This window comes from Spermophilus citellus (genome assembly GCF_964194105.1).
Source record: "Spermophilus citellus genome assembly, chromosome: 9".
NCBI classification, from domain to species: domain Eukaryota; kingdom Metazoa; phylum Chordata; class Mammalia; order Rodentia; family Sciuridae; genus Spermophilus; species Spermophilus citellus.
The window spans coordinates 6671735-6694317 of NC_138191.1; the positions used below are offsets into that span (position 1 = coordinate 6671735).

A 22583-nucleotide genomic window follows, 5' to 3' on the forward strand; every position below is an offset into this window, starting at 1 on the left:
GTTTTCATGTTTAAGATAACCATGGTTCTTTTCCTTAAAAAAAATAAAATTAAATGTTTTTCTTAAAGTGTTGTATTCAATTTAAGAGCCTTCAGATTAGCCAAATTGAATTTATCTGACTCAATTCTATAGAAATTTCCAGTAGTTCTGACTACTGATCAAGAGCTCAAGATTCACAGCCTAACTTCTCCCAACCCACCGCTCACTTCCTACTTACACTTTTATCTTTGATTCCAAGGGGGTGACTGAGCCTCCAGCTGAGCGTCTAGCAGCTTTAATCTGGTACAGCTGTTTCCCATGTGTTTCTGGGAGAATTAAGCACTAAATCCCACCAGCATACATCGTGTGGAGTGAATTATCTTAATGCCCTCAGAGTCAGATTATCTGTGTACCACCCAGGGGAGAATAGAGAAAATAGTGATTCAGATCACTTACAGTGGAGTTGGATCCTCTCACTGTATTCACGTTATCAGTATGGTTTAAAGAGTCGGAATTTTTTTTTTTTTTTTAAGAGAGAGTGAGAGAGGGCTGGGGATGTGGCTCAAGCGGTAGCGTGCTCGCCTGGCATGCGTGCGGCCCGGGTTCGATTCTCAGCACCACATACCAACAAAGATGTTGTGTCCGCCGAGAACTAAAAATAAATAAATAAATATTTAAAAAAAAAAAAAAAAAGAGAGTGAGAGAGAGAAAAAAAATTTTTTTTTAATATTTACTTTTTAGTTTTCGGCGGACACAACATCTTTGTATGTGGTGCTGAGGATTGAACCCCGGGCCGCAGGCGTGCCAGGCGAGGGCGCTACCGCTTGAGCCACATCCCCAGCCCAAGAGTCGGAATTTTGATTCCCAGATCTGCTACTTATTGGCTGGCTAATTGGAGGTCTCTTAGTACTTTCCTATTTCCTTCCCTAATTTCACCTTATCTTTATTTGCTCTCATCTAATTATGATAACAATTGAAGGATATGGAAAAACAATCCCCAGGAAGAAAAGGAGGACATTGGGTCCCAGGGAGAGAGAGAAAACAATGGGCTGTGGACTTTCTCCATTTCCCAGCATCAGTGGGCTCTGGACTTTGACCATTTCCTGTTCTACAACTGTTCCCCTGCCTGCCAACCCACACATGCTGCTGGGATGCAGTCTCGCTGAACCCAATAAAACTCAGACCCCTATTGTAACCAGTTGTCATTCTCTCTCTTGAACCTCTGCCTCTCTGGTGCTTAACAAAGCATCACTGATCCTTTGAGGTCTGTCTCTGTTTATTTTTCTCCTTCATTTTGCTTTCAATAGTGCTAAACTTGCAGAGGCTTTGAGAATTAAACAGCATATTGGGCTGGAATTGTGGCTCAGAGGCAGAGCGCTTGCCTCACTTGCATGAGACACTGGGTTCAATCCTCAGCACCACATAAAAATAAATAAATAAAATAAAGGTATTGTGTTCATTACAACTTTAAAAAATACTTAAAAAGAAACAGCATATGTAAAGCACCTACCATATAAGTAGCTATTTTTTAATGTATTATCTCTTTTTTATACATACCTTTATTTTGTTTATTTTTATGTGGTGCTGAAGGATTGAACCCAGTGCCTTGCATGTGTGCTGAGCCACAGCCCCATCCCATAAATAGCTATCTTTATAACATGGGTTTTGTGCTTTATTTGAAGAAATTCTTGTCAGAAACAGAACTTCCACCTGTAAGTCAATCCCCAGTCACCCATGGTGGTAACTTTGCTGTGCTGCAGTTTAACCAGGCTCATTTACTAGCATCAGAAACAGGGACAACAGTCGTGCTGAGAATGCTTAACCAGCTCCTACAGCGAGGAAGGGTGGATTCATGTATCAGATCCCTTTGTGTGTGTCTCCTAATGGCCCTCTTCTCTATGAAACCCTGATTGCTACACCTCCCAATATGGCTCATTAAGCCTGTGAATTTATAATATTTCAGACCACTTCCTCCTCTTCATCCTCATTACCACTGAAAACATTTATTAATTTGTTTTTCGGCCTTCAATCACTCTTCCTCCTATTGGTTTATCTTTCACAAGTTGCCAGAGCGAACTTTCTAAAATTCTCCTAGTTGGTGGTGTTCAGTTGCCTCCTCTGTGCCTTCATTCTAATTTATTTTGCCATATATGTCTTATAAATTTCAAACCATACAAAAATATATAATGAACCAGGGCTGGGATTGTGGTTTAGTGGTAGAGCACTTGCCTAGCATGCATGAGGCACTGGGTTCAAGTCTCAGCACCACATATAAAGGTCCATCAATACCTAATAAAAACATTTTAAAAACAAAAGAGAAAAATCGGGCACCTTCCCGTTCCCCTAGTTCTTTGGAAGCAACCTCTATTACCAAATTCTAGAGATAAAATTATACACTTTTTTATACTAGGTATGCTTTAGCACTGATGTAAGTCCTCAGCCCTTTGTATTTTGAGACAGGGGCTCCTAAGTTGCTGTATTGGGGTTCTCTAGAATCAGCAGGAAGTATAATTATCAAAAGGGACTTATTAGGTTGTCTTATTCGACCAGAAGCTGGATAGTCCACAATGGCCGTCTGCAGGCTGGAGAGCTGGGAGAACCAGTAGCTGCAGTCCAAGAGGCTGAAGCCCCAGATCCAGAGGGATCCACGGTGCTACCCTGATCTGAGATCTAAGCCTTCTGGAGAATCTCTGTCAGAGTCCACTTGGGAAGAATGAAGAGGCAAGAATCCGATATCCTATCGCAGTAGCCATCAAGAACCCATTCAAGAAGGAGTGAGCTTCATCTGCTGCTTTGTTCTTCCAATTTTTATTCCATCCAAACCATCATCCTATTGGTCGCTGCTGCCCACACTTAGGGAGGGTCTTCATTTCAGTTGGCTATCCCACCTGCCAATCACTCTTAGATACACCCTCATTGACACACTCAATCCTCTTATTCCTTGGCATCTTTTAATCCAATCAAGTAGATGATTCAAGTTGTTTATTACGGTTGCCCAGGCTGACCTCCAGCTTGTGATCTCTTGCCTCAGCCTCCTAAGTCACTAGAATTATAAGGATGCACACCCCACCTTCCATCCCCACTTATTTTTCAAATACAAAAAGAGACCCACTGGGGCTAGGGATGTACCTCAGTTGGTAGAGTGCTTGCCTTGCATGCACAAGGCCCTGGGTTCAATCCCCAGCACCACATACCACACACACAAAAGAAAAAAACCACACTTTGGTTTTTTTTGCATAACTCTCAGAAATTTTATCTGTCACCATTCTTGTAAATTTTGGGGGCGGGGCTGGGGAGTACCAGGATTGAACTCAAAGGCACTCAACCACTGAGCCACATCCCCAGCGCTATTTTGTATTTTATGTAGAGATTGGGGGGCAGGGGAGGTCCTCACTGAGTTGCTTAGGGCCTTGCTTTTTGGCTGAGGCTGGCTTTGAACTGGGAACCCTCCATCTCAGCCTCCTGAGCTTCTGGGATTACAGGTGTGTGCCACCGTGCCCACCCTCTTCCTCATAAATTTCTTTTTATTCTCTGTAAATTTACATGCTCATTTGAACCAATTTATTTTAAAAGAAGGCAAGAGGGCAACATCATAGGCTCTGCAGCTAGACACCGCCTGAGCCCTACCAGAGGAGGCAATGTGGGCTGACCCTATAACAGTCTCACCTTAGCCTGCGTTAATGACAGTTGCAGCAAGTCCCCAGAAACACAGGATTTAGGCAGGATCAAATCATGTTGACAAATTTGGTCCTTAGCTGCAGATGAGGCTGGGAAATACTGCCACCTTTGGACCTTGGGAGCTTGTTTATAGGTTCTGGCAGGAGGTTCTGGAGTACATCTACTCCTATAACCTTGACCAAAGAACTGTCCTCTTATTGGGAAGGTCATTCTCTTTTACCAATGGTGAATCTTCAGGAGATCACGATATCACATGACTCTGTGGCCAGATCACTCTCACATCCAACACGCAGCTTTGGGAGGCTAACCATAAGAGTAAACTCAGACATGTTAAGTCTGTCTATATCATCACTGATACACAAAGTCCTATGGAAGAATAACCCCACTTTTCTAATCACTAAATACAGATTCTTTTTTTTTTTTAATATTTATTTATTTATATAGTTAGTTTTCGGTGGACACAACATCTTTGTATGTGGTGCTGAGGATCGAACCCAGGCCGCACGCATGCCAGGCGAGCGCGCTACCACTTGAGCCACATCCCCAGCCCCATAAATACAGATTCTTAATTGTTTCCCAAATATTTTATCATAATCTACCCTATGCAGTCTTTTTTTCATAAGATTATTCTGTAGTCCTAATGTTCATACCCATTTTTTATTGTCTTCATGCCAAGGTACTACACAGCTGGATTCTTGAGGCTCCTTCTCATCACTCAACTGGACATGATCCAGATCAGGAAATAAGAAGACTTCCTTTATTTTCAGATAGCATTAGCTTGGACATCTAGAAAACCTTAAGCTGTCCCCAAAAAAATATCTACTAAAACTAAAAGCAAATTCAGCAAGGGCATAACAATACAAGACCACTACATAAAAATCAATTGTATTTATATTATTAAAGAATCATCCAGAAATGAAGTTAAAATAATTCTATTCACAATAGCAGTAAGATAAAGTATTTAGAAACAAATTCAACAAAAGAAATACCAGATGTGGTGGTATATGACTGTACTCCCAGCTACTTAGGGAGCTGAAGCAGGAGGATGGCTTGAGTCCAGGAGTCCAAGACCAGCGAGGCAACATAGCAAGTAGATAGACAATCTTCTTGATCTTGAATTGGGTGAATATTTCTTAGATATGATGCCAAAGATATCCATAAGATATGGTTTTAAGAAAAGATCTAGGGCTGGGGATGTGGCTCAAGCGGTAGCTCGCTTGCCTGGCATGCGTTCGGCCTGGGTTCGATCCTCAGCACCACGTACAAACAAAGATGTGGTGGCTGCCGAAAACTAAAAATAAATATTAAAAAACTCTGAAAAAAAAAAAAAGAAAAGATCTAATAATAAGTGTTTGGCGAGGATATCGGAGGGAAAGGCCCACTTATATGTTGCTGGTGGGACTGCAAATTGGTGCAGCCAATATGGAAAGCAGTATGGAGATTCCTTGGAAAACACACACACACACACACACACAATGGAATTTTACTTACTCAGCAATAAAAGAATAAAATCATGACATTTGCAAGTAAATGGATGGAGTTAGAGAAGATAATGCTAAGTGAAGTTAGCCAATCCCCCAAAACCAAATGCTGAATGTTTTCTCTGATATAAGGAGGCTGATTCACAGAGGGATAGGGAGGGGGAGCATGGGAGGAACAGAGGAACTCTAAATAGGGCAGAGGGGTGGGAGGGGATGGGAGGGGGCAAGGGGGTTAACAATGATGGTGGAATGTGATGGTCATTATTGTCCAAAGTACATGTATGAAGGCATGAATTGGTGTCAACATACAGAAATATGAAAAATTGTGCTGTATACATTCCGCTGTCATTTATTTTTTAAAAAATTTAAAAATCTAATAAATTGGATTTCATCAAATTAACTTTTGCTCTTATGTGCTTTTAAAGGTTATAGTTATAATTCACTAATGAAGGACTCACTAATAGGACAAATGACAATATAAAAATTAATTAAATGATTTGGACCTTTTTGTAAAAAAATATGGATGAATGAAAAGCTCATGAAAAGGGACTCACCAGCACTAGTTACTAGGGAAATGCAAGTCCAAGCCAGATAACATACAGTTTTACACCCACAGGAATGGTATGAACAATAACAATTGTTAGGATGTGGAGATATTGAAATAAACCACTTTGGAATATGGTTTGGGAGTCCCTCAAAATATTAGACAGCATTATCATGTGACCCAGCAATTCTACCCTAAATGAATATATGTCCACAGAGAGTTATGTTCAAGTAGCATTGTTCACGGTAACATTATTCATAATAGCTAAACATTAGAAATAATCCAAACATCCATGAAATTGTGAATTGATAAGCAAAAGGAAAATAATGCTACAAAATGAAGAGCCTTAAAAACATGCTGGAGGGCTGTGGTGGAGCTCTTGCCTTGAATGCATGAGGCCCTGGGTTCGGTCCCCAGCACCACATAAAAATAAACAAAGATTAAAAAAAAAATACATACTGGAACAAAAGGCCATATGCGGTATGATTATGTGACATGTTGAGAAAAACAAAATCTGTAAAGACAGAAGGTAGATTAATGGTTCTCTGTTGCAGGGAGGTAGGAACAGGGAGGTATATGATGTACAGAAAACAAAAAAATTTAAGTAAAAATTTTTTAATTTATTTAAAGAAATTTAAAAAAAAATAAACCTCAATAAGTAGCAGAATATGGATTAGAGGCATTGATTCACCCCAAATTGATTTATGAAAATATGATGCTATCCTGCCTGACCCAAATACTAGGAGTTTTTTATTTTGCTGATCTTGACAAGATGATTTGAAAATATTTGTGCAAATACTGCTGCAGCTGTAGCTCAGTAGTAGGAGCACTTGCCTCACATGTGTAAAGGCCTGTGTTCAAACCCCAGTACTGCAATAATTTTTTTTTTATTTTGAAATGTTTCAATCCTACAGGAATGTTGGAATACTCAAAAAAATAATAAAGACAATGTAATCTTCACCTACATTCAGTTGTTAACATTCGCGTTATTTTTATACACATTTATTTTGATGCACCATTTGGAAGTAAATTGGAGACACAGGACAACTACATCAGTACATACATCTTAAGAAGGGTATTCTCAGGCTGGGGATATAGCTCAGTTGGTAGAGTGCTTGCCTAACATGCAAATAGTCCCTGGGTTCAATCCTTAGCACCACAAAAAGGGGGGTAGGTTATTCTACATGACTATATCATCATACCCAAGAAACTCATCTTGATGCACGACTCACTTTCTCCAGTTCAGGTACCAATCAAGGATTTCACATTACATTTAGATAAAATACTCTTTAGTGTCGTATTATAAGCTGTCCCACAGTCTAGATTTGTTTCCCTCAGATTAGATACAAGTTGAACGGTTTGGGTATGCATAAGTCATGGGTTATATGTTGTACTTGCCACACCACGTCATTTTAGTTTGTTGCATTATTGGTGATGATAAGGTGATCACTTGGTTAAGTATGATATCCATTAAGTTTCTCCATCAAAAATTTACCACTGGGCTGGGGATGTGGCTCAAGGTAGCCCACTCGCCTGGCATGCGCGCGGCCTGGGTTCGATCCTCAGCACTACAAACAAAGATGTTGTGTCCGCCGAGAACTAAAAAATAAATATTAAAAATTCTCTCTCTCTCTCTCTCTCACTCTCTTTAAAAAAAAAAAAAAAATTTACCACTTCCCCAATTGTTAAACAATCTGGAGTGTTACTTTGATATCCTCTCACTGTCCTGTTTCCCAAGAAATTATCACCTGATGGTTTTAACATCCATTGATGATAAGCACCTGAATAAATTCTCAACTTGATAAATGCAATTTAAAAATTTAAATCTACCATTTTTAGCTGTCCTTCCCCCCCCTCCCGTCACTTCTAATACTTATTATCCTCCTCCCCCAAGCTTTTTTAGTCTAATTATGTAGATTTAGGGATGTAAGGTACCTTTTTAAGCAGGGCATCAGCAGACAGATCAGGCAGAAGGATCACAAGTTCAAAGTCAGCCTCAGAAATTTAGCAAGGCCCTGAGCAACTCGGTGAGACCCTGTCTTGAAATAAAATATAAAAAAAGGGCTGGCGATGTGGCTCAGTAGTAAAGTTCATTGGCCAGCTGGAGAACCTAGGGAAGATCCCGTCTCAAAATAAAGAGGGCTGGGCCGGGCGTCATTGCGAACACCTGTAGTCTCAGCATTTCTGGAGGCTGAGGCAGGAAGATCACATGTTCATAGCCAGCCTCAGCAATTTAGCAAGTCTCTATCTCAAAATAAAAAGGGATGGGGATATATATAAATACAAAAAATCATTTGTGATATATTCATACAACGGACTAGTCTGCAGCAATGAAAATGAAGTAGATACGTGATGGAATACGGATGAATTTCATAAACGATATTGACAGAAAGAACACATACTCTGTTACCTAATGTCCTAGCTAGACCAGTCCCCTGGGTTAAAATCCAGTAAGGCTGACTTTGGAAGGAGTGTGTGTGTGTGGGGGGGGGGATTTAAAGGAGCTTGTTTCCTGGCAAGGTGTTTTGTTCGCGAGTTTGTTTTCGTGGGGGGTGGGGGGGCGGCAACCCAACCACTGAGCCTTTTAAAAATATTTCATTTGGAGATTTAATTTAGAGGCAGGGAGACAGGGTCTCGCTGAGTTGCGTAGGCCCTCGCTAAGATGCAGAGGCTGGCTTTGAACTCCTGATCCTCCTGCCTCAGCCTCCCGAGCTGCTGCGATTACAGGCCTGCGCCACGCGCCGGCTCTGACAGGGGTTGGTGTTGTCTGTGGAGTTATTTATTAGCTGGCATAAGTGTGATGGGACAAGAGGTGAGAACCTTTGTGACCCTAGACATTGGTGGCGCCAGATGAGGCGCAAAGAAAACCGTCGAAGAATGCGCGATGACGCGCAGGCCTGTAATCACGGCGACTCAGGCAGGAGCGTCAGAAGTTCGAGACCAGCTTCAGCAGTTTAGCGAGACCCTGTCTCAAATTTAAAAATAAAAAGGTCCGGGGATGGGATGTAGCTCACGGTAGAACATCCCGGGTCCAATCCCCAAGATCAAAAAAAAAAAAAGTCCGCAGCCTGGCGCCGCGGCGCACGACTTCCGGCCCAGCCTGCGGTCGCGGGGCCGTGGGGCCGCTGGGCAACTACGCGAAAGCGGGACTGGGCCACGTCAAGGAAGAGGGGCGGGAATGATGGGCAGGGTCTCGAAGCCATTTACCCAATGGCAAGGGACGTGTTTGTGGACCAATAAGATGCAGTGGACGAGGCCACGCCCACAGGCCTGTGGAGCCAATCGGCTAGGAGCAGCGAGCGGACTGGCCGGGGCGGTGGGACCGAGTGGAGTGCTGAGGCATGGCGGGCGGGGCCCGAGAGGTGCTTACGCTGCAGTTGGGACATTTTGCGGGTTTCGTGGGAGCGCACTGGTGGAACCAGCAGGTGAGGTCTCCTAGTGGCTGTCCCGGCGAAATCCTTGGGGATCCACAGTCCTGACGTGCGGCCTGCGCCGCTCGCCTCCTCTAAGTGCAGTCCTCCCTCTGTGCCTCCTCCAGGATGCTGCGCTGGGCCGAGCAACCAGCGCCCAGGAGTCCCTGGGAGAACTGTGCCCTGACGTCCTGTACCGGACGGGCCAGACGCTGCATGGCCAGGAAACGTACACGCCGCGACTCATCCTCATGGATCTGAAGGGTGAGACGGTGTCAGGGGTCGGCCAGTGCTCAAGTGTTTCCATTTCGCTTCCGGAGTCTCTAGCATCCACTCTCTTAAATTACAACTCTATAGTCAGGCGTGGTGGTTCACGCCTGTAATTCCATCTACTAGAGAGGCTGAAGCAGGAGGATCGCAAGTGTTGAGACCCACCTCAGCAACTTAGTGAGACCCTCTGTCAAAAAAGAACTAGGGATGTAGCTCAGTGTTAAAGCGCCTCTGGGTTCAATCCCAAGCATCCACCTCCCACCCCAACCCACCCCCAAAATGACCTCTAACCATTGTAGGTTGAAGGACTAGAAATGAGTATTCTAACACCAGAGGTACGCAGGAAGGCAAAACTTTACTCTGCTCAAAGAGCCATCTCTAGAATAGACTGCTTGCCTTGTTAAGAAATGTCACACTCCTGTATGACTATTGGAATTTTTTTTTTTTTTTGCTCCAAGTACCACATCTACTGATTAAGCTGGGATCAGAAAGATGAATTCTCCTAAACCAGCTCCCCACCCACCCGCGCAAATGGGCATCTAAGAAAGCCTGGAAAGCCAGTGCAGGAGGGATGTTGACAGCAGGTTGTCAGGAGATCAAGATTACCCCTTCCCTGGGAAGAGAGAGGATGCCCTAGGATTTGATCAAGCATTGCCTATTCTCTCTGTACAGGCAGTCTGAACTCCCTAAAAGAGGAAAGTGGACTCTACTGGGACAAACAGCTAGACGCAGCAGTAGCTTGGTATGTACCTAATGTATGGAAAGGGGTGGGAACAGGCATGTGCACAAGAAGCTAGAGCTCTCATCACAATGAGTTTCTTTGATTAATCTTGAAATCTTTTCAAGGCATGGGAAGCTTACCACACACAAAGAGGAAGTCTATCCCAAAAACCCTCATCTCCAGGACCTTCTGAGTGCGGAGGTGAGGGCCTCTATCCTGAACCTTTTCACCCCATGCTACAAACAGAGTGCCTCCACTGGGGTAGAGAAAAGAGGATTTTAATCACCTTAAATGCCTTAGAATGGCATTTTGAGAAAAAAACACATCTTTTCCTAAGGATTGTTTCAACCTAAACAGAAGGAGGCTGCAGGGATGGCCAACATGCTCAGGGAATATAAATCAGCCTTTGCTTCTAAAGTATCTGGAACTAAATATAGATTTTTCTCACCTGTGCCAGGGAGTGCGGAGTAGTGATGGTTTCTGGAGGGTCAAATCCATCCCTAATGGCAAAGGTGAGAATTCTGCAGATATTAAATTTTGGCAGTACAGATGGGGACCTAAGCAGAGAAGGAAAATGGCAAAGGTACATCTCTCTGGCTTTTTCTTCAGGTCCCCCACCAGTCACCACTGCTGCAATTCCAAAACCACTGGAGAGCAGTGTCAGAGTCTGGTCAGACTTCCTCAGAGTCCATCTCCATCCCCGGAGCATCTGTATGATTCAGAAGTACAACCATGATGGGTACGGGGACCTCAGAGGCTGTGAGGCAAGAGGCTTACCCGCCACCAATGCTGGGGATAAGATTCTTTGAGGCCATCTTTCCCCAAAACGAGATCTGGGAGTTGGAGTGGGGAGAGGATTGGAAGTCTTGCCTCCTATTCGTTTGTGGCAGGGAAACAGGTCGGCTGGAGGCTTTTGGCCAAGGGGAGAGTGTCCTGAAGGAACCCAGGTATCTGGAAGAGCTGGAGGACAGACTGCACTTCTACGTAGAGGAATGTGACTACTTGCAGGTAGCTGTGGGCAAGGTGGACAGCAAGGAGAAATTCTTCTCATCCTGTTCTCTACTGCCTTTGATCCTTTGCTTCTCTCCAGGGCTTCCAGATCCTGTGTGACCTGCATGATGGTTTCTCTGGGGTAGGTGCCAAGGCTGCAGAGTTGCTACAAGACGAGTATTCAGGGCGGGGAATAATAACCTGGGGCCTGATCCCTGGTTCCTGCAGTCTTGGGGTGAGTAGAACATGGGAGAAAAAGAAGTCACAGTGGGGAGGAGCAACAAGAGAAAAGTCGCCATTGAGAAAGTTGCCTGATGCACACCCCTTATTTCACCAGGAGCCTCAGAAAAACATCTATCGCCTGTTGAACACAGCATTCGGACTGGTGCACCTGACTGCTTACAGCTCTTTTGTCTGCCCCTTATCCTTGGGTGGGAGCCTGGGCCTGCGACCCCAGCCACCTGTCAACTTCCCTCACCTGCATTATGATGTAAGGCTCAATGTTTGTTCTGACTACAGTTGACCCTCATGTTCCCCAAAGAAGCCTCTGTTAGTAGGTCTCTTAAACTTAGCTTGAACTCAGCTGTGATGTGGCCTCTTAGATTTGTCTTGTGCTTGTCCACTCTTGGGCCAAGCACATCCTTGCTTCACTCTCTGGACCTCTCTGTCATTAATGCCCTACCTCCACACATCCTTTTCCAGGCCCCAAAGGCTTAAGTGCTCCTCTTGTATCCTCTTTGTAGGCCACTCTGCCCTTCCACTGTAGTGCCATCCTGGCCACAGCACTGGACACAGTCACGGTTCCTTATCGACTCCGTTCATCTCCAGTTTCCATGGTCCACCTGGCTAATATGCTGACCTTCTCTGGGAAAAAGGTATGAAGCTCCGTGTGGGGCTTGGGTCAGCACTGAGAAAAAGATCTGTAATCTTATCTCCTCCTGCTCTTTAGGTGGTGACAGCAGGAGCAGTCATCCCCTTCCCCTTGGTTCCAGGCCAGTCCCTCCCTGATGCCTTGGTGCAGCTCGGAGGAGCCACCCCATGGACCCCACTGTCTGCATGTGGGAACCCCTTGGGAACACGCTGCTTTGCTCAGTCAGTGGTGCTGAGAGGTATAGACAGAGCGTGCCATACCAGGTGAGCACTGTTGGTCCTTAGGAGCCCTCGTCAGGTTTTTGTTTATGTTCTCTTCTCCCTAATATCCGGGCATTCTAACATTGCTTCCTACCACCACCACCACCGCCCCCCCCCTTACTTTAAAAAAAAAAAAAAGAATGAACAACCTGATCCAACTGATTCTATCCAAGAATTCTTAGTTCTTATTAAGCAGCCACAGACTAAAGGTGGTTTTGGCTTTGTTCTGATAGTCAGCTCACCCCAGGGACACCTCTGCCTTCTCCTCTCCATGCGTGTACCACTGGAGAAGAAGTCTTGGCTCAATATTTACATCAGCAGCAGCCTAGAGTCACAAGGTCAGTGTGATGCTTGCTCTGCCCTCCTCAAGGACCTCCACCCTCCTCTGACTTCTTGCTCACCAAACTGCCATTCTCTGTCCCCAGTTCTTCCCATCTGCTGCTGACTCCCTGCAGGGTGGCTCCTCCTTACCCCTACCTCTTCTCAAGCCTCGGCCAGCAGGGTATGGTTCTGGATGGTCCCCCCAGGGGCACAGGTACGTAGGAGGTGAAGAAACCTAAGATATCAAGCGTGGGAGCAGTTTTACTCTCCCTTCCTGGATTAAGAGTGCTTAAAATGTTCACAGTTAAAACATTTCTTTATTGCCCTAGAGCTCCTGAGAAGTGTTCTTCCTCAGGAGTACTGATATACTAAGGGGACAGCAAACAAAATTCACTGAGTGTGCTTTACAGTCAAGTCTGTCAAGTGCCCAGACTTCCCTATAGACATGAGAGTCCCAGGAAAGAATATGATCCATTTGGTCTCACTACTCTCTTCCTCCACAGCAGTGCACAGCATCCCAGTGTTTGGGGCTCTGTGCTCCTCTTCGTCCTTGCACCAGACCCTAGGAGGCTTGGCCACAGAGCTCACCAAACTGGACCTGCGACGCTGGGCCAGCTTCTTGGATGCTGGGGTGGAACAGGATGAGATGGAGGAGTTGCTGCAGGAGCTCCACAGTCTGGCCCAGTGCTACCAGGATGGTGGCGGCCTCACGGACTAGAGTGGGGCGGGGGTAGGGCCAGAGCTAGTTGGCAATAAAAGCTGCTGAATTTAAGAGCCCAGTGTCCTCAGGCAGAGGAGCTTAGTGTCTTGGGACTGGCAACACGACACAGGCATTTATTACACTTGGAAACACTGTGAGTAGATCACAGAACAATAAATATGTACCATCAGAAAAAGAAAACTATCGAGTAAGCCCCACTGTCCCTTGATGCTATTTACAGAGTGGATTTATAAGTTCTTCATGAAAGATCCTGAATGAGGCCCAGGATGTGGAGCCCACCTCCAGCCTTGGTGTGTCCGTGTCCTCAGCTCTGCTCTCTAGTTCCATCTGCAGAGCTCAAGGACAGCACAAGCAAAGTACAAGCAGCCTCTCCTGGAGTGCAGGGGCCTGCTGGGCTGGTCCTATGTGATAATTCCACGTGTCCCCAGAGTCTCACTCATCTGCATCCTCCTCAGAGAACAAGTCCCCATGATCAGATAGTTGGTCCGTGTTGCTGGTGCTGGTCGCATCGTCCTCATCCTCAGAGCTGGCCTCACAGGCCGTGTGGAAGAGCTGCATGAGTTCTCGGAAACGGTGGGCAACCTGGCACAGGAGAAGGGCTGCGTTCACTGTTCCCAGTTGGTAACACTGTGATATTATCAAGCTCCAGGTACCAATTTTTAAAACTTTTGTATTTGTTTACACAGTAAGGTTGTGAGAACTATGTCCTCCTTCTACATAAGGAAACTCCAGGGACTAAATATTTCCCCAAAGTTATACTCCCCAAAACAACTAGTAATGGAAACCAGATTCTACCTCTGAATTCAATGCCCTTTCTTTTCTAGAATCACCACCACCCAAGAAGTCAGGCCCTGAGGTCACCCTTAACAAAGCCCTTCTCTCTCCAGTTGGTACCCCTTCCCCTCCTTGCCATACCTTCTTGGTTCCTCTGGGCTTGAGGCTCAAACAGGACATCCCCACCTTCACACACACACTCTCACACACTTACCTCAGCAGGGGTCTTATTTCCCAGCTGCTGAGAGATGATGCTAAAGGTCTGTGGCTGTGCTCCTTGCTCCTGGCACATGGTGAGAATCACACGATCAGCTTCCCTGTAACCCACACAAACAGGATTAATCCTGTAGAGCCTCATGGATGTGTTCTATACTCTTCTCAAATACTTCCCATATCCTCACCTACCTTGTCCATAGGACAACCTTCTCCCCAGTGGAGCTGACCTTGCTGTTGTTGGCACAAACTGTAGCTTCTGTGGCTTTTGGCTGCTGCTCCCACTCTGGACCCCTGCCCTGTATTCCACTGTCTTTAGCCAAAACCCCTCCTGGGGCTTCAGGAGAAGCCTTTGAGGTGTCAATTCCTGATGAAGATTCAGGGACGGGAGACATCCGGTTTACTGTCTTCACCTCAGCTCTACTTGAGGGCTTCCAGCTCTCTTGAGTATCTGGTTTCCCAGACACATGTCTTCTCCCTACATCTCTGGTCCTTGAGGAAACAGGACTCAGGAAGGAAGCAGGGGTCTCAGCAGCAGTAGGTAATTTTTCAGTTTCTGATGCATCCCAAACCAGCATGGAATCCTCCGAGTCACCTACCACCTTTTGGCCTTCCCCTTCATTCTGAAGTCCAGAATGTGCACTGGGGCAGGAAAGAATCTCAGGCCCAGCCTGGTTCTTCCTTCCAGGGTGCAGTACAGCTCCAGTTTGTGGGGGAAGCTGAGGAGTCTCTGGTGAGCAAGGTGGTGGGCTGTCCAGAAGCTGTTGTGTAAGGGTCACTTCTTGAGGGCATGAAAAACTGCTTCCCACTAATAATCCTGCTTTGGATGAAAATTAAAAATATCTGAGGCTATGGACAGGATCAGGATGCACCCAGGGCCTGAAAACTACCAGAGAGACATTGTGGTGAGCTACTGTGATAAAGTTTCCACTGGAAAGAGTGGGTTGCAGATGAGGGGTAAAGTCACTGACACAAGGATACCAAGCTGATAAGGATCCAGCCATTAGAATGTAAGTGAAAGGATTTGTATATAAGGGGAAGGGCTTCAGAATTAAACACAGAAAGAGAATGCTGTAGCATGTGGACTCAACAGCACTCTTGATTCTCCAAGAGAAATAAAGCCTTAGAAGAGAAAATGCAGGCAGAGTAGGAGTAGAGTTCCGTCGGTCTACCAGAGAGAGGCTATGTCCACTCCTGGAAATTCTGCTCCTCATCCAGGCTCAGAGGTTCCTGCTTGAATTATGAGAATGAAACAGAATTAAGGGGAGAAGGGCCAGCAGTGAGATCACTCACCTGGAATGGACGCCTCTCCCTTCCTGCTGGTCCTGCCAGTCCTGCTCTGGGTTACTTCAGTGCTCTCCTGCTCCTCGGGGGCTTCCTCTTCCACCACATCCGTGCCCTGCCCTGCTTCCTTAGCACCAGGCATAGGACTGGCCTCTCGGTGGGGGCTGCTGCCCACCAACTCATGGAGCTCCTTGCTCTTGTAGGATTTGCTGTCACAGACCTGCAGGGATGGCTCTCTGGTCAAGCGCATCCAAACCTCCTATGTCTCGAGGACCCACCAAAAAGAAGCCCTGTCCCGCTGCTTAGCAAGTCAACAAATATGTACAGGCTCCAGGGACATTTAAATGGCTCGGAGTACAGTGTGGGGTTCCACCCGTCACTCCCTCTCTTGGGTTGCCTTTTTGCTGCCAACCAACTCTAAAGAACCAGAATGATCTTAAGAATCTACATTCCTGGTTTATTTCATTAAAAAATAAGAAGGAAATATTCAAACTGTGACTTTTTTTCTTTTCCAATTCCAAAAGCTTGCCTTACAGAATTCTCTTTAGAATGCAAAATCCAGGAGCTGGGGCTCTAGCTCAGCGGTAGAGTACTTGTGTGAGGCACTGGTTCAATCCTTAGCATCACATAAAAAAATAAAGTAATAAACAAAGACATTGTGTGTCTCTCTACAAAAAAAAAAAAAAAAAAAAAAAAGCAAGATCCATCATGTACTTCTAAAAGATTCTATTTATTTTACGTATGTACACTTATGTGTATACTGCTTGTTATTTGTAGATGTTATTGTTTTAAGAATTCAAGAAGGTTCAAGTCTGTGGTAGCAAGCAATACCTCAGAAAGCATGTCCTAGAGTTGCCCTGATGTCTCTTGATACCCTGAGTCCTAACACCCTGGTACCTTCCTCACCTTCGTGCTACAGTGGCTACAATTTCTCCTCTTGCTCTTCTTAAGCTTGGAATCAGGGCCTCCTTCATGGCAGGAACAGGAACAGTCCTTGGCCCCATCTGTCCACTCAGTCTCCTAGGAGATACCTGGGCTTGATTAGCAATCATGTATTTTCAGTACTATAAGAGGAAGCTGGGCTGTGAGCCATCTGAAGAGGTCCCTTCCCGCTACCTCCTCCCCTTTCTCTTTCATAACACACCATCTCATTACGTTGCCTGGGAAAATCAATGCCCAACCTGGATTGAAGCCTATTATGAATCCCTGAAACAACCTCTAAGTGACCCAAAGACACATATCCCAATTGTCCAGATGTTTCAAGACACATATAAGTCAAACAGATTTTGAGGCAGTCCCTGGAGAGCTCCACTGTGAGATATGATCTCATCTTTGTTTCTGACTCCCTGTGCCTTGAGTTCCCTGCCCCTTCCAAGTCCCTTGAGAGAGTGCTTTGTACATATTGAAGGCTCCCTGAACTATATACTCTCTACTTAATAAATCCAAGACATAAGTATCATTATTATCCCAATTCATGATGAAGAAACTGAAATACAGGTTAAATAAGTCGTTCAACATCACTTAGCTACTAAGAATCAGTTTCTCCCCAAGAAAAAGTAAAGACATACAATAATTAAAACAAAACAAAAAAATCATGGATTTAAAAAACTATTTCTTAGAGCCTGGTGTACCTTATCATGATTTTGAACCCCAACCTCTTTTCTTCTCTTGTTCTTGGAGGCTGAGGGTATCTTGGGAGGTTCTTCTTCCTCTTCCACGTCAGGCAATGCTACCTCTTCAAAGCCATCAAACTAAGGAGAATTTGGCGCCACTGAGTGCAGACTCTAGGCTGATTTCCCTCCTGAAGGTGGCGCCAAGTAACCCCCTCATTTCCCTTCACACCCCTAGGGCAGCCTCAGGGCCTGTACCTCATACTCCTTCTCCTCAGTCCAGTTGATCTCTTCAAAGTCACCCATCCGGCTAGCTGCTGGGCGCAGATGGTCAAAGAAGACAGAGAACTCATCCTGTAAGTGGTCGTGGCCCTTGAGGAGCTGCCACATCTGTGTCTTGAGCTGAGTAAAATTGTAGAGGCAAAGATGGGTCTCCAGAGCCTCCCCAGACCACCCCTCAAACCACTCTCTCCACTCCTACATTCTGCTTTCCTAGACACATGGAGGCCTCTCTTTGATAAGTAAGAATTGTCAAACTTCTCTCTGCTTGCTCACCCACAGGAGAGGAGTGTTAGTCACAGATGTGATTCCCAAAGATAGCACTCTTTACTGCTGCCTGACTGGTCCCCAGCTAGGGTAGAGCTCAAGTGGAGGAAGGAGGCTGAATCCCTTCCAGGTCTCATCACCTCCTTCCTGGAACATCCCTTCCGGGGCACTGAAAGCATGCCTGAACCCCTGAGGGTCAGTCAGGCTCTGGATTTGAGTGGCCAGCCTCTCTGTCCTTATGCTTTATGCTTTAAGTAAACCTAAGAAACCCCTACCTTCTTCATCTCCTCCAGGAGTCCCTGGTACTCCAGGAGCAAAAGGATATGGAACAGGTTAAGGAGAAAGAAAAGGGAAGGGCCTGAGGTCAAAATGACGATAGTAAGGAAACAGGACAGGAAGGAATACCTCAGTGATCTCCTGAGGAAGACAGTCTGCACAGCCCTGGAGGACCTTGATGATCTTCTGGTGATGGGAAGGGTTCTCTGCAAAGCAAATCTCCAGCTGCCGAAGGAACTTGCGACTCTTCTCAAAAGCCTGCTGCTCCTCAAACTACCAAAGTGGAAGGAGGGCAAGAGAGGAGTCACCCACACATCTAGAACAGGACTTGAGGGCCCTATGGATGAGAACTAAGAGCAATGACCTGCAGGCTTAGGGGATGACAGGACTCTATTTAATAAATTCTAACACCCAACTACCTTGGGCCCCTGGCATCTACCAACTTAAGAAAACTAAGATGTGAATGAAAGATTCAAGAGATGTGCATGTCTCAAGTTGTTTATTATTTTATGGGTTGTGAAATCAAACACACACTCTCACATGGTACTTCACAATTTACAAAGAATTTTAGCATATATGTTCATCTGATCCTCACAATAATGTCAGAAGAGAAGATGAACATTATATGATCACTCCAATGTCATTTAGTTGCCATAAGACTATCAGAATGCCCTCATATTCCCTTTATTCCTATTGTCACCCTTAGAAAAAAAGCCCAGGGCTACAGGAATATCCCTCATGCTTATTTGTCAACATTGCAAATATCATCTTACTGCAGGGGCCTTGCCAACATAGCCCATTCCCTTTACTTACAACTCACTTGTCCCCTTTTCTTTAGTTTTCTATAAACCATTATATTCTAAATTCTATTCACTGCTTTTTTTTTTTTTTTTTTTTTTTTTTGGTACCGGGGATTGAACTCAGGGGTATTCAACCACTGAGCCACACCCTCAGCACCATTTTGTATTTTATTCAGAGACAGGGTCTCTCTGAGTTGCTTAGAGACTCGCTTTTGCTGAGGCTGGCTTTGAACTCATGATCCTCCTGCTTCAGCCTCCGGAGCCACTGGGATTACAGGCATGTGCCACAGCGCCCGTCTATATTCATTTTATTTTCATAACATAGATGTAGCAAAATTTATATATTGTACATATTATCACCTGAGTTTCCCCATGAAAATGTAAGTTCCATGAGGGTAGGGATTTTTTTTTAAAAAATGCTATATTCATAGCACCTGAAACTTTGCCTGACATTCCATAAACATTTATTAAAAGAATGCCTGTTATACAACTGTGAGGAGCAGAGAGCACATGACTTACCTAAGGTCTCCACTGGCAACTCAAAGTAAAATGCTCTCATTTCCCAAGTAAAGAAAATGGAAGAATGGGGTTGGAGAGAGCATCTCCCGAAGAGGGAGGCAAGGGGAAAGGGGCAAGGGGCAAGGGATAGGCCTGTCTGGAAGCAGTCAAGAGACTGGGACAGTCTTACTTGACTTCATCCGACCCCCGTCACTCTGACTTAGGAGTCCTGTGTACTGTTTCTGCCCATCAACTTACTAATCCACAGGCCAAAGCTTGCTCAGGTAACAGGAAAGCAGCAAAGTCCTTCAACAGTTGAGGCCAGTCTTGGAGCAGAATTTGCAAGCTTTTGTAGAGATCCACAGCAGTCTGCCTCTGGGTGCTCGACTCAAATTCATAGATGACTTGAAGAAAGTCTTCGTACTTGCCAGGGATATGCTGTAGGGCTTCTCGTACCTACACAGGGAGACTTCCAATCATGAGCACCCTTTCCTTGGGCCCCAAGAAGAAGTAAGGATACAAGGGAGAAAGAGAGGTCATAATAAAAGAGCTCCAAGAAGTATCCTTCAGAAGCAAGGCCCTGAACACGTTTTCAGATCTGATGGTTAATAGAAGACACACAGAAATGAGCAAGGTAGAGTTCTTTTTCTGATAGTGGGCAACAGGAAAACCTTCATTTCCAGAGGCCAGAACCCTGACTTCAAAACCGATAATGCTTTTCTCTAGGCTCTAAGTTCTCCTTCCTGATTTCGGTCCCATAATGATATAGAAAAGGAGTGTTTCGTATTTTCAGCATAGTGTCATCTGAGGGCACATAATACATACATTTGAAATGTTAGTTGAACGCTGGGAGATAAGAAAAAGCCTCAACTATGCTGCTACTACCTTCCTTTGCTGGGAGGATAAAGGAACCAGCTAGTTACTGAAAGAGAAGACAGCTACTAAGGCACAACTAAACACAGGTGGGCTCCCATCTGAAGACCAAGGTACTTCCCTGAAATCTGCTCTCTGGCCAGTGTACCAGCTGTCTTTTTTCTCAGGCCAAAGGGCTCAGTGAAGGTTTTTATTACTCCATAGCTAGTAAAGACACAATGTTCTACTGATGATAAGGTATCACTCCCCCTCTCAAAATCTGCGCAAAAGGGGATTATTTTTGGTGTTAATCATCAACTCACACTAAGCTCTGTGCCTTTGGCTCTCTCACAAGAGCTCTTTTGGTAGTTCCAGGAAAGCTAAGGCAAAGACAGACAATGCCAGCTGTATAGTCTTTAAAACAAAAACAAAAACAAAACATCTTTTTTCTTCTTTGCAATACTGGGGATAGAACCCAGGGCTTTGTGTATGCTAGGTGAGTGCTCTACCACTGAGTTATGCCCTCAACCCCAGACTTCATTTTTCATTTTTTTTACTGTTTTTTTTTTTAGTTGTAGATGGATACAATAACCTGATTTTATTATTATTATTATTATTTTTTATGTGGTGCCAGGGATCAAAGCCAGTGCCTCACACATGCTAGGCAAGTACTCTTCCACTGAGCCACAACCCCAGCCCCTCAAACTTCATTTTTAAAACATCTCCCTTGCCAGGCAAGGTGGCACACACCTGTAATCCCAGCAGCTCAGGCAGCTGAGGGAGGAAGATCACAAGTTCAAAGCAGCCTCAGTAACTTAGAGAAGCCCTAAGCAACTTAAAAGACTGTCTCTAAATTTAAAAACAAAAACAAGAAGAGGTGGGATGTGGCTTAGTGGTTAAGCACCCCAGGTAAAATCCCCAGTACCAAAAACAAACAAACTAAATAAATAAATAAATAAAGCATCTCCCTTAAAGGAGAAGCAACCACATTCATAGGGACTAACAGTAACAGAAACAGCATTTGCCTACCCTAGTCAGATAAGCCTGGGCAAAGGCCAAGTCCTTCTGCTCCCTCAGTGGATCCCGCTCAAGAATGTCCTCATCGTAGAGCAACAGCAGCTTGGAGGTGTCCTTGCTGGCCCGAGCCCGACTTCCTCGCTTGTTGCGAGCTCGATGATTGCTCCGGGCCTTTCCAGCAGCTTTGATGCTTTCTCCTTAGAGTACATATGAAAAGGATTGTTTCTTGGTCCCTGCAACCTCTACTCCTCCCATCTACCACATGTGCCCCCTCTCCAATCCTAGTCAATGTCACAGAGCAACTTGGGAAAAGAGTGGCGGGGAAGTGGTAGGAGAGGCAAGTTGGCCTCTATCAAGTCGGCTCCATGCGGAGGCTCCAGCAGAAGTGGGTTAACTAGGACAATAAGGAGAGGAGTTTCAGGGTATTTTTTTTTTTTTTTGTATGTTTGGTTTTTTGCTTTTGTGGTAGTGGGGAATGAAGGGTGCTCTACCACTGAGCTACATTCCAGACCTTTTTATTATGAGATGGGATCTCATTAAGTTGCCCAGGATGTCGTCAAGCTTTGATCCCCCTGCCTCAGCCTCCTCAGCAGCTGGGATTACAATTATGTGCCACCACACCTGGCAAGCCACATCTTGAGAAAGGAAGTCTAAAAGTAAGTGTGGCTTTATGCTGGGCTCCCAAGAGACTTGATGAGGAAACAAGCAGTGTTTTCTGATACACACAGCTCTTTGCCTCATCCATGATAAACGAGGGAAGAAACAGTTTGAAAACTCAGAACAAACTATTACAAATCCTGAGGCTGATGAGAATCAAAATTTTCTAATCATCTCTTTTCTGCAAAGGTACCACATTAAACATCTGTTTGGGGGAAGGGAGGCTACAGGAAAGATTCAGAAGATTTCCTCTAGAATCATCCAGCTGATTTGTAAGCAACCCACTCTGCACACCCTCACAATGAGGCCCAGTGAGACCTGACTCTAGGCACAGGCCTGCCACTCTCACCTGGTGGGGTTCTGCTGGTCTCCACTTCTGGAGCAGTCTTTGGGGAGGCCAAGGTGGAAGGGGGCTTCTCAGCAGCATCTCCAACTGCTTCATCGGTCATCTCATCCTCTTTCTGTAGATTTTCCATTCCTTCAGCTTCTTCTTCCTCCTCTTCTTCCTGCTCAGAGTTCTCCTCCTGGGAGTTCTCTTCCTCAGACTCACCCTCCTGACTCATGCGCCTTTCAGATGCCAGCCAAGTCAGCTTCTCCATTGTTTCCTGCCATCCCCCAAAAGAGTGTTTATAAGGGCTCCTGGTAGCTCCCAAATGCTGAAGCATAGAGCTGTCTCAGGAGAGTCTGAGGTTAACCAATGGGCCCACTACTCCCTGGCTTAGGAAATGGGCCTGAGAGAAGAGGAGAGAAGAATGTGCCTTTTGAAAGGGTTCTCTATTCCCTTAAGATAAGTTTTCCTTTGCCACCATC

General features: G+C 45.2%; 2 protein-coding genes across 10 annotated transcripts in view; one reads left to right on the forward strand and one right to left on the reverse strand.

Moving 5' to 3' along the window:
* The first annotated feature begins 8948 nt into the window (after positions 1-8948).
* MSTO1 (misato mitochondrial distribution and morphology regulator 1) lies at positions 8949-13299 on the forward strand. Of its 3 annotated transcripts, none has more exons than XM_081307895.1 (14): positions 8949-9107; positions 9221-9356; positions 10035-10104; positions 10209-10284; positions 10541-10595; positions 10693-10822; positions 10974-11091; positions 11174-11308; positions 11411-11563; positions 11817-11948; positions 12023-12207; positions 12438-12542; positions 12630-12739; positions 13029-13299. In XM_081307895.1, the coding sequence occupies exons 1-14, from the start codon at positions 9024-9026 to the stop codon at positions 13241-13243; spliced, it is 1704 nt and encodes a 567-aa protein (XP_081164021.1). In that variant the 5' UTR covers positions 8949-9023; the 3' UTR covers positions 13244-13299. The 3 variants fall into 3 exon arrangements, with proteins under 3 accessions (XP_081164021.1, XP_081164022.1, XP_081164023.1); XM_081307896.1 differs by having other exon boundaries at positions 13032-13299; XM_081307897.1 differs by lacking the exons at positions 8949-9107; positions 9221-9356; positions 10035-10104; positions 10209-10284; positions 10541-10595 and having other exon boundaries at positions 10801-10847.
* Positions 13300-13650: 351 nt separating this feature from the next.
* Positions 13651-22583, reverse strand: part of GON4L (gon-4 like) — an 86117-nt gene continuing 77184 nt past the window's right edge. For 5 of the 7 annotated variants that reach the window (XM_081307892.1, XM_081307888.1, XM_081307891.1 and 2 more), the window contains 11 exons: positions 22123-22378; positions 21129-21313; positions 19506-19703; positions 18079-18222; positions 17386-17529; positions 17149-17268; positions 16424-16537; positions 15527-15737; positions 14426-15053; positions 14235-14337; positions 13651-13828 (listed from right to left, as the gene is read on the reverse strand). In XM_081307892.1, coding sequence (XP_081164018.1) covers positions 13679-13828; positions 14235-14337; positions 14426-15053; positions 15527-15737; positions 16424-16537; positions 17149-17268; positions 17386-17529; positions 18079-18222; positions 19506-19703; positions 21129-21313; positions 22123-22378 — 2253 coding nt within the window. In that variant the 3' untranslated portion in view covers positions 13651-13678. The other 2 variants (XM_081307889.1, XM_081307893.1) reach the window with 2 other exon arrangements.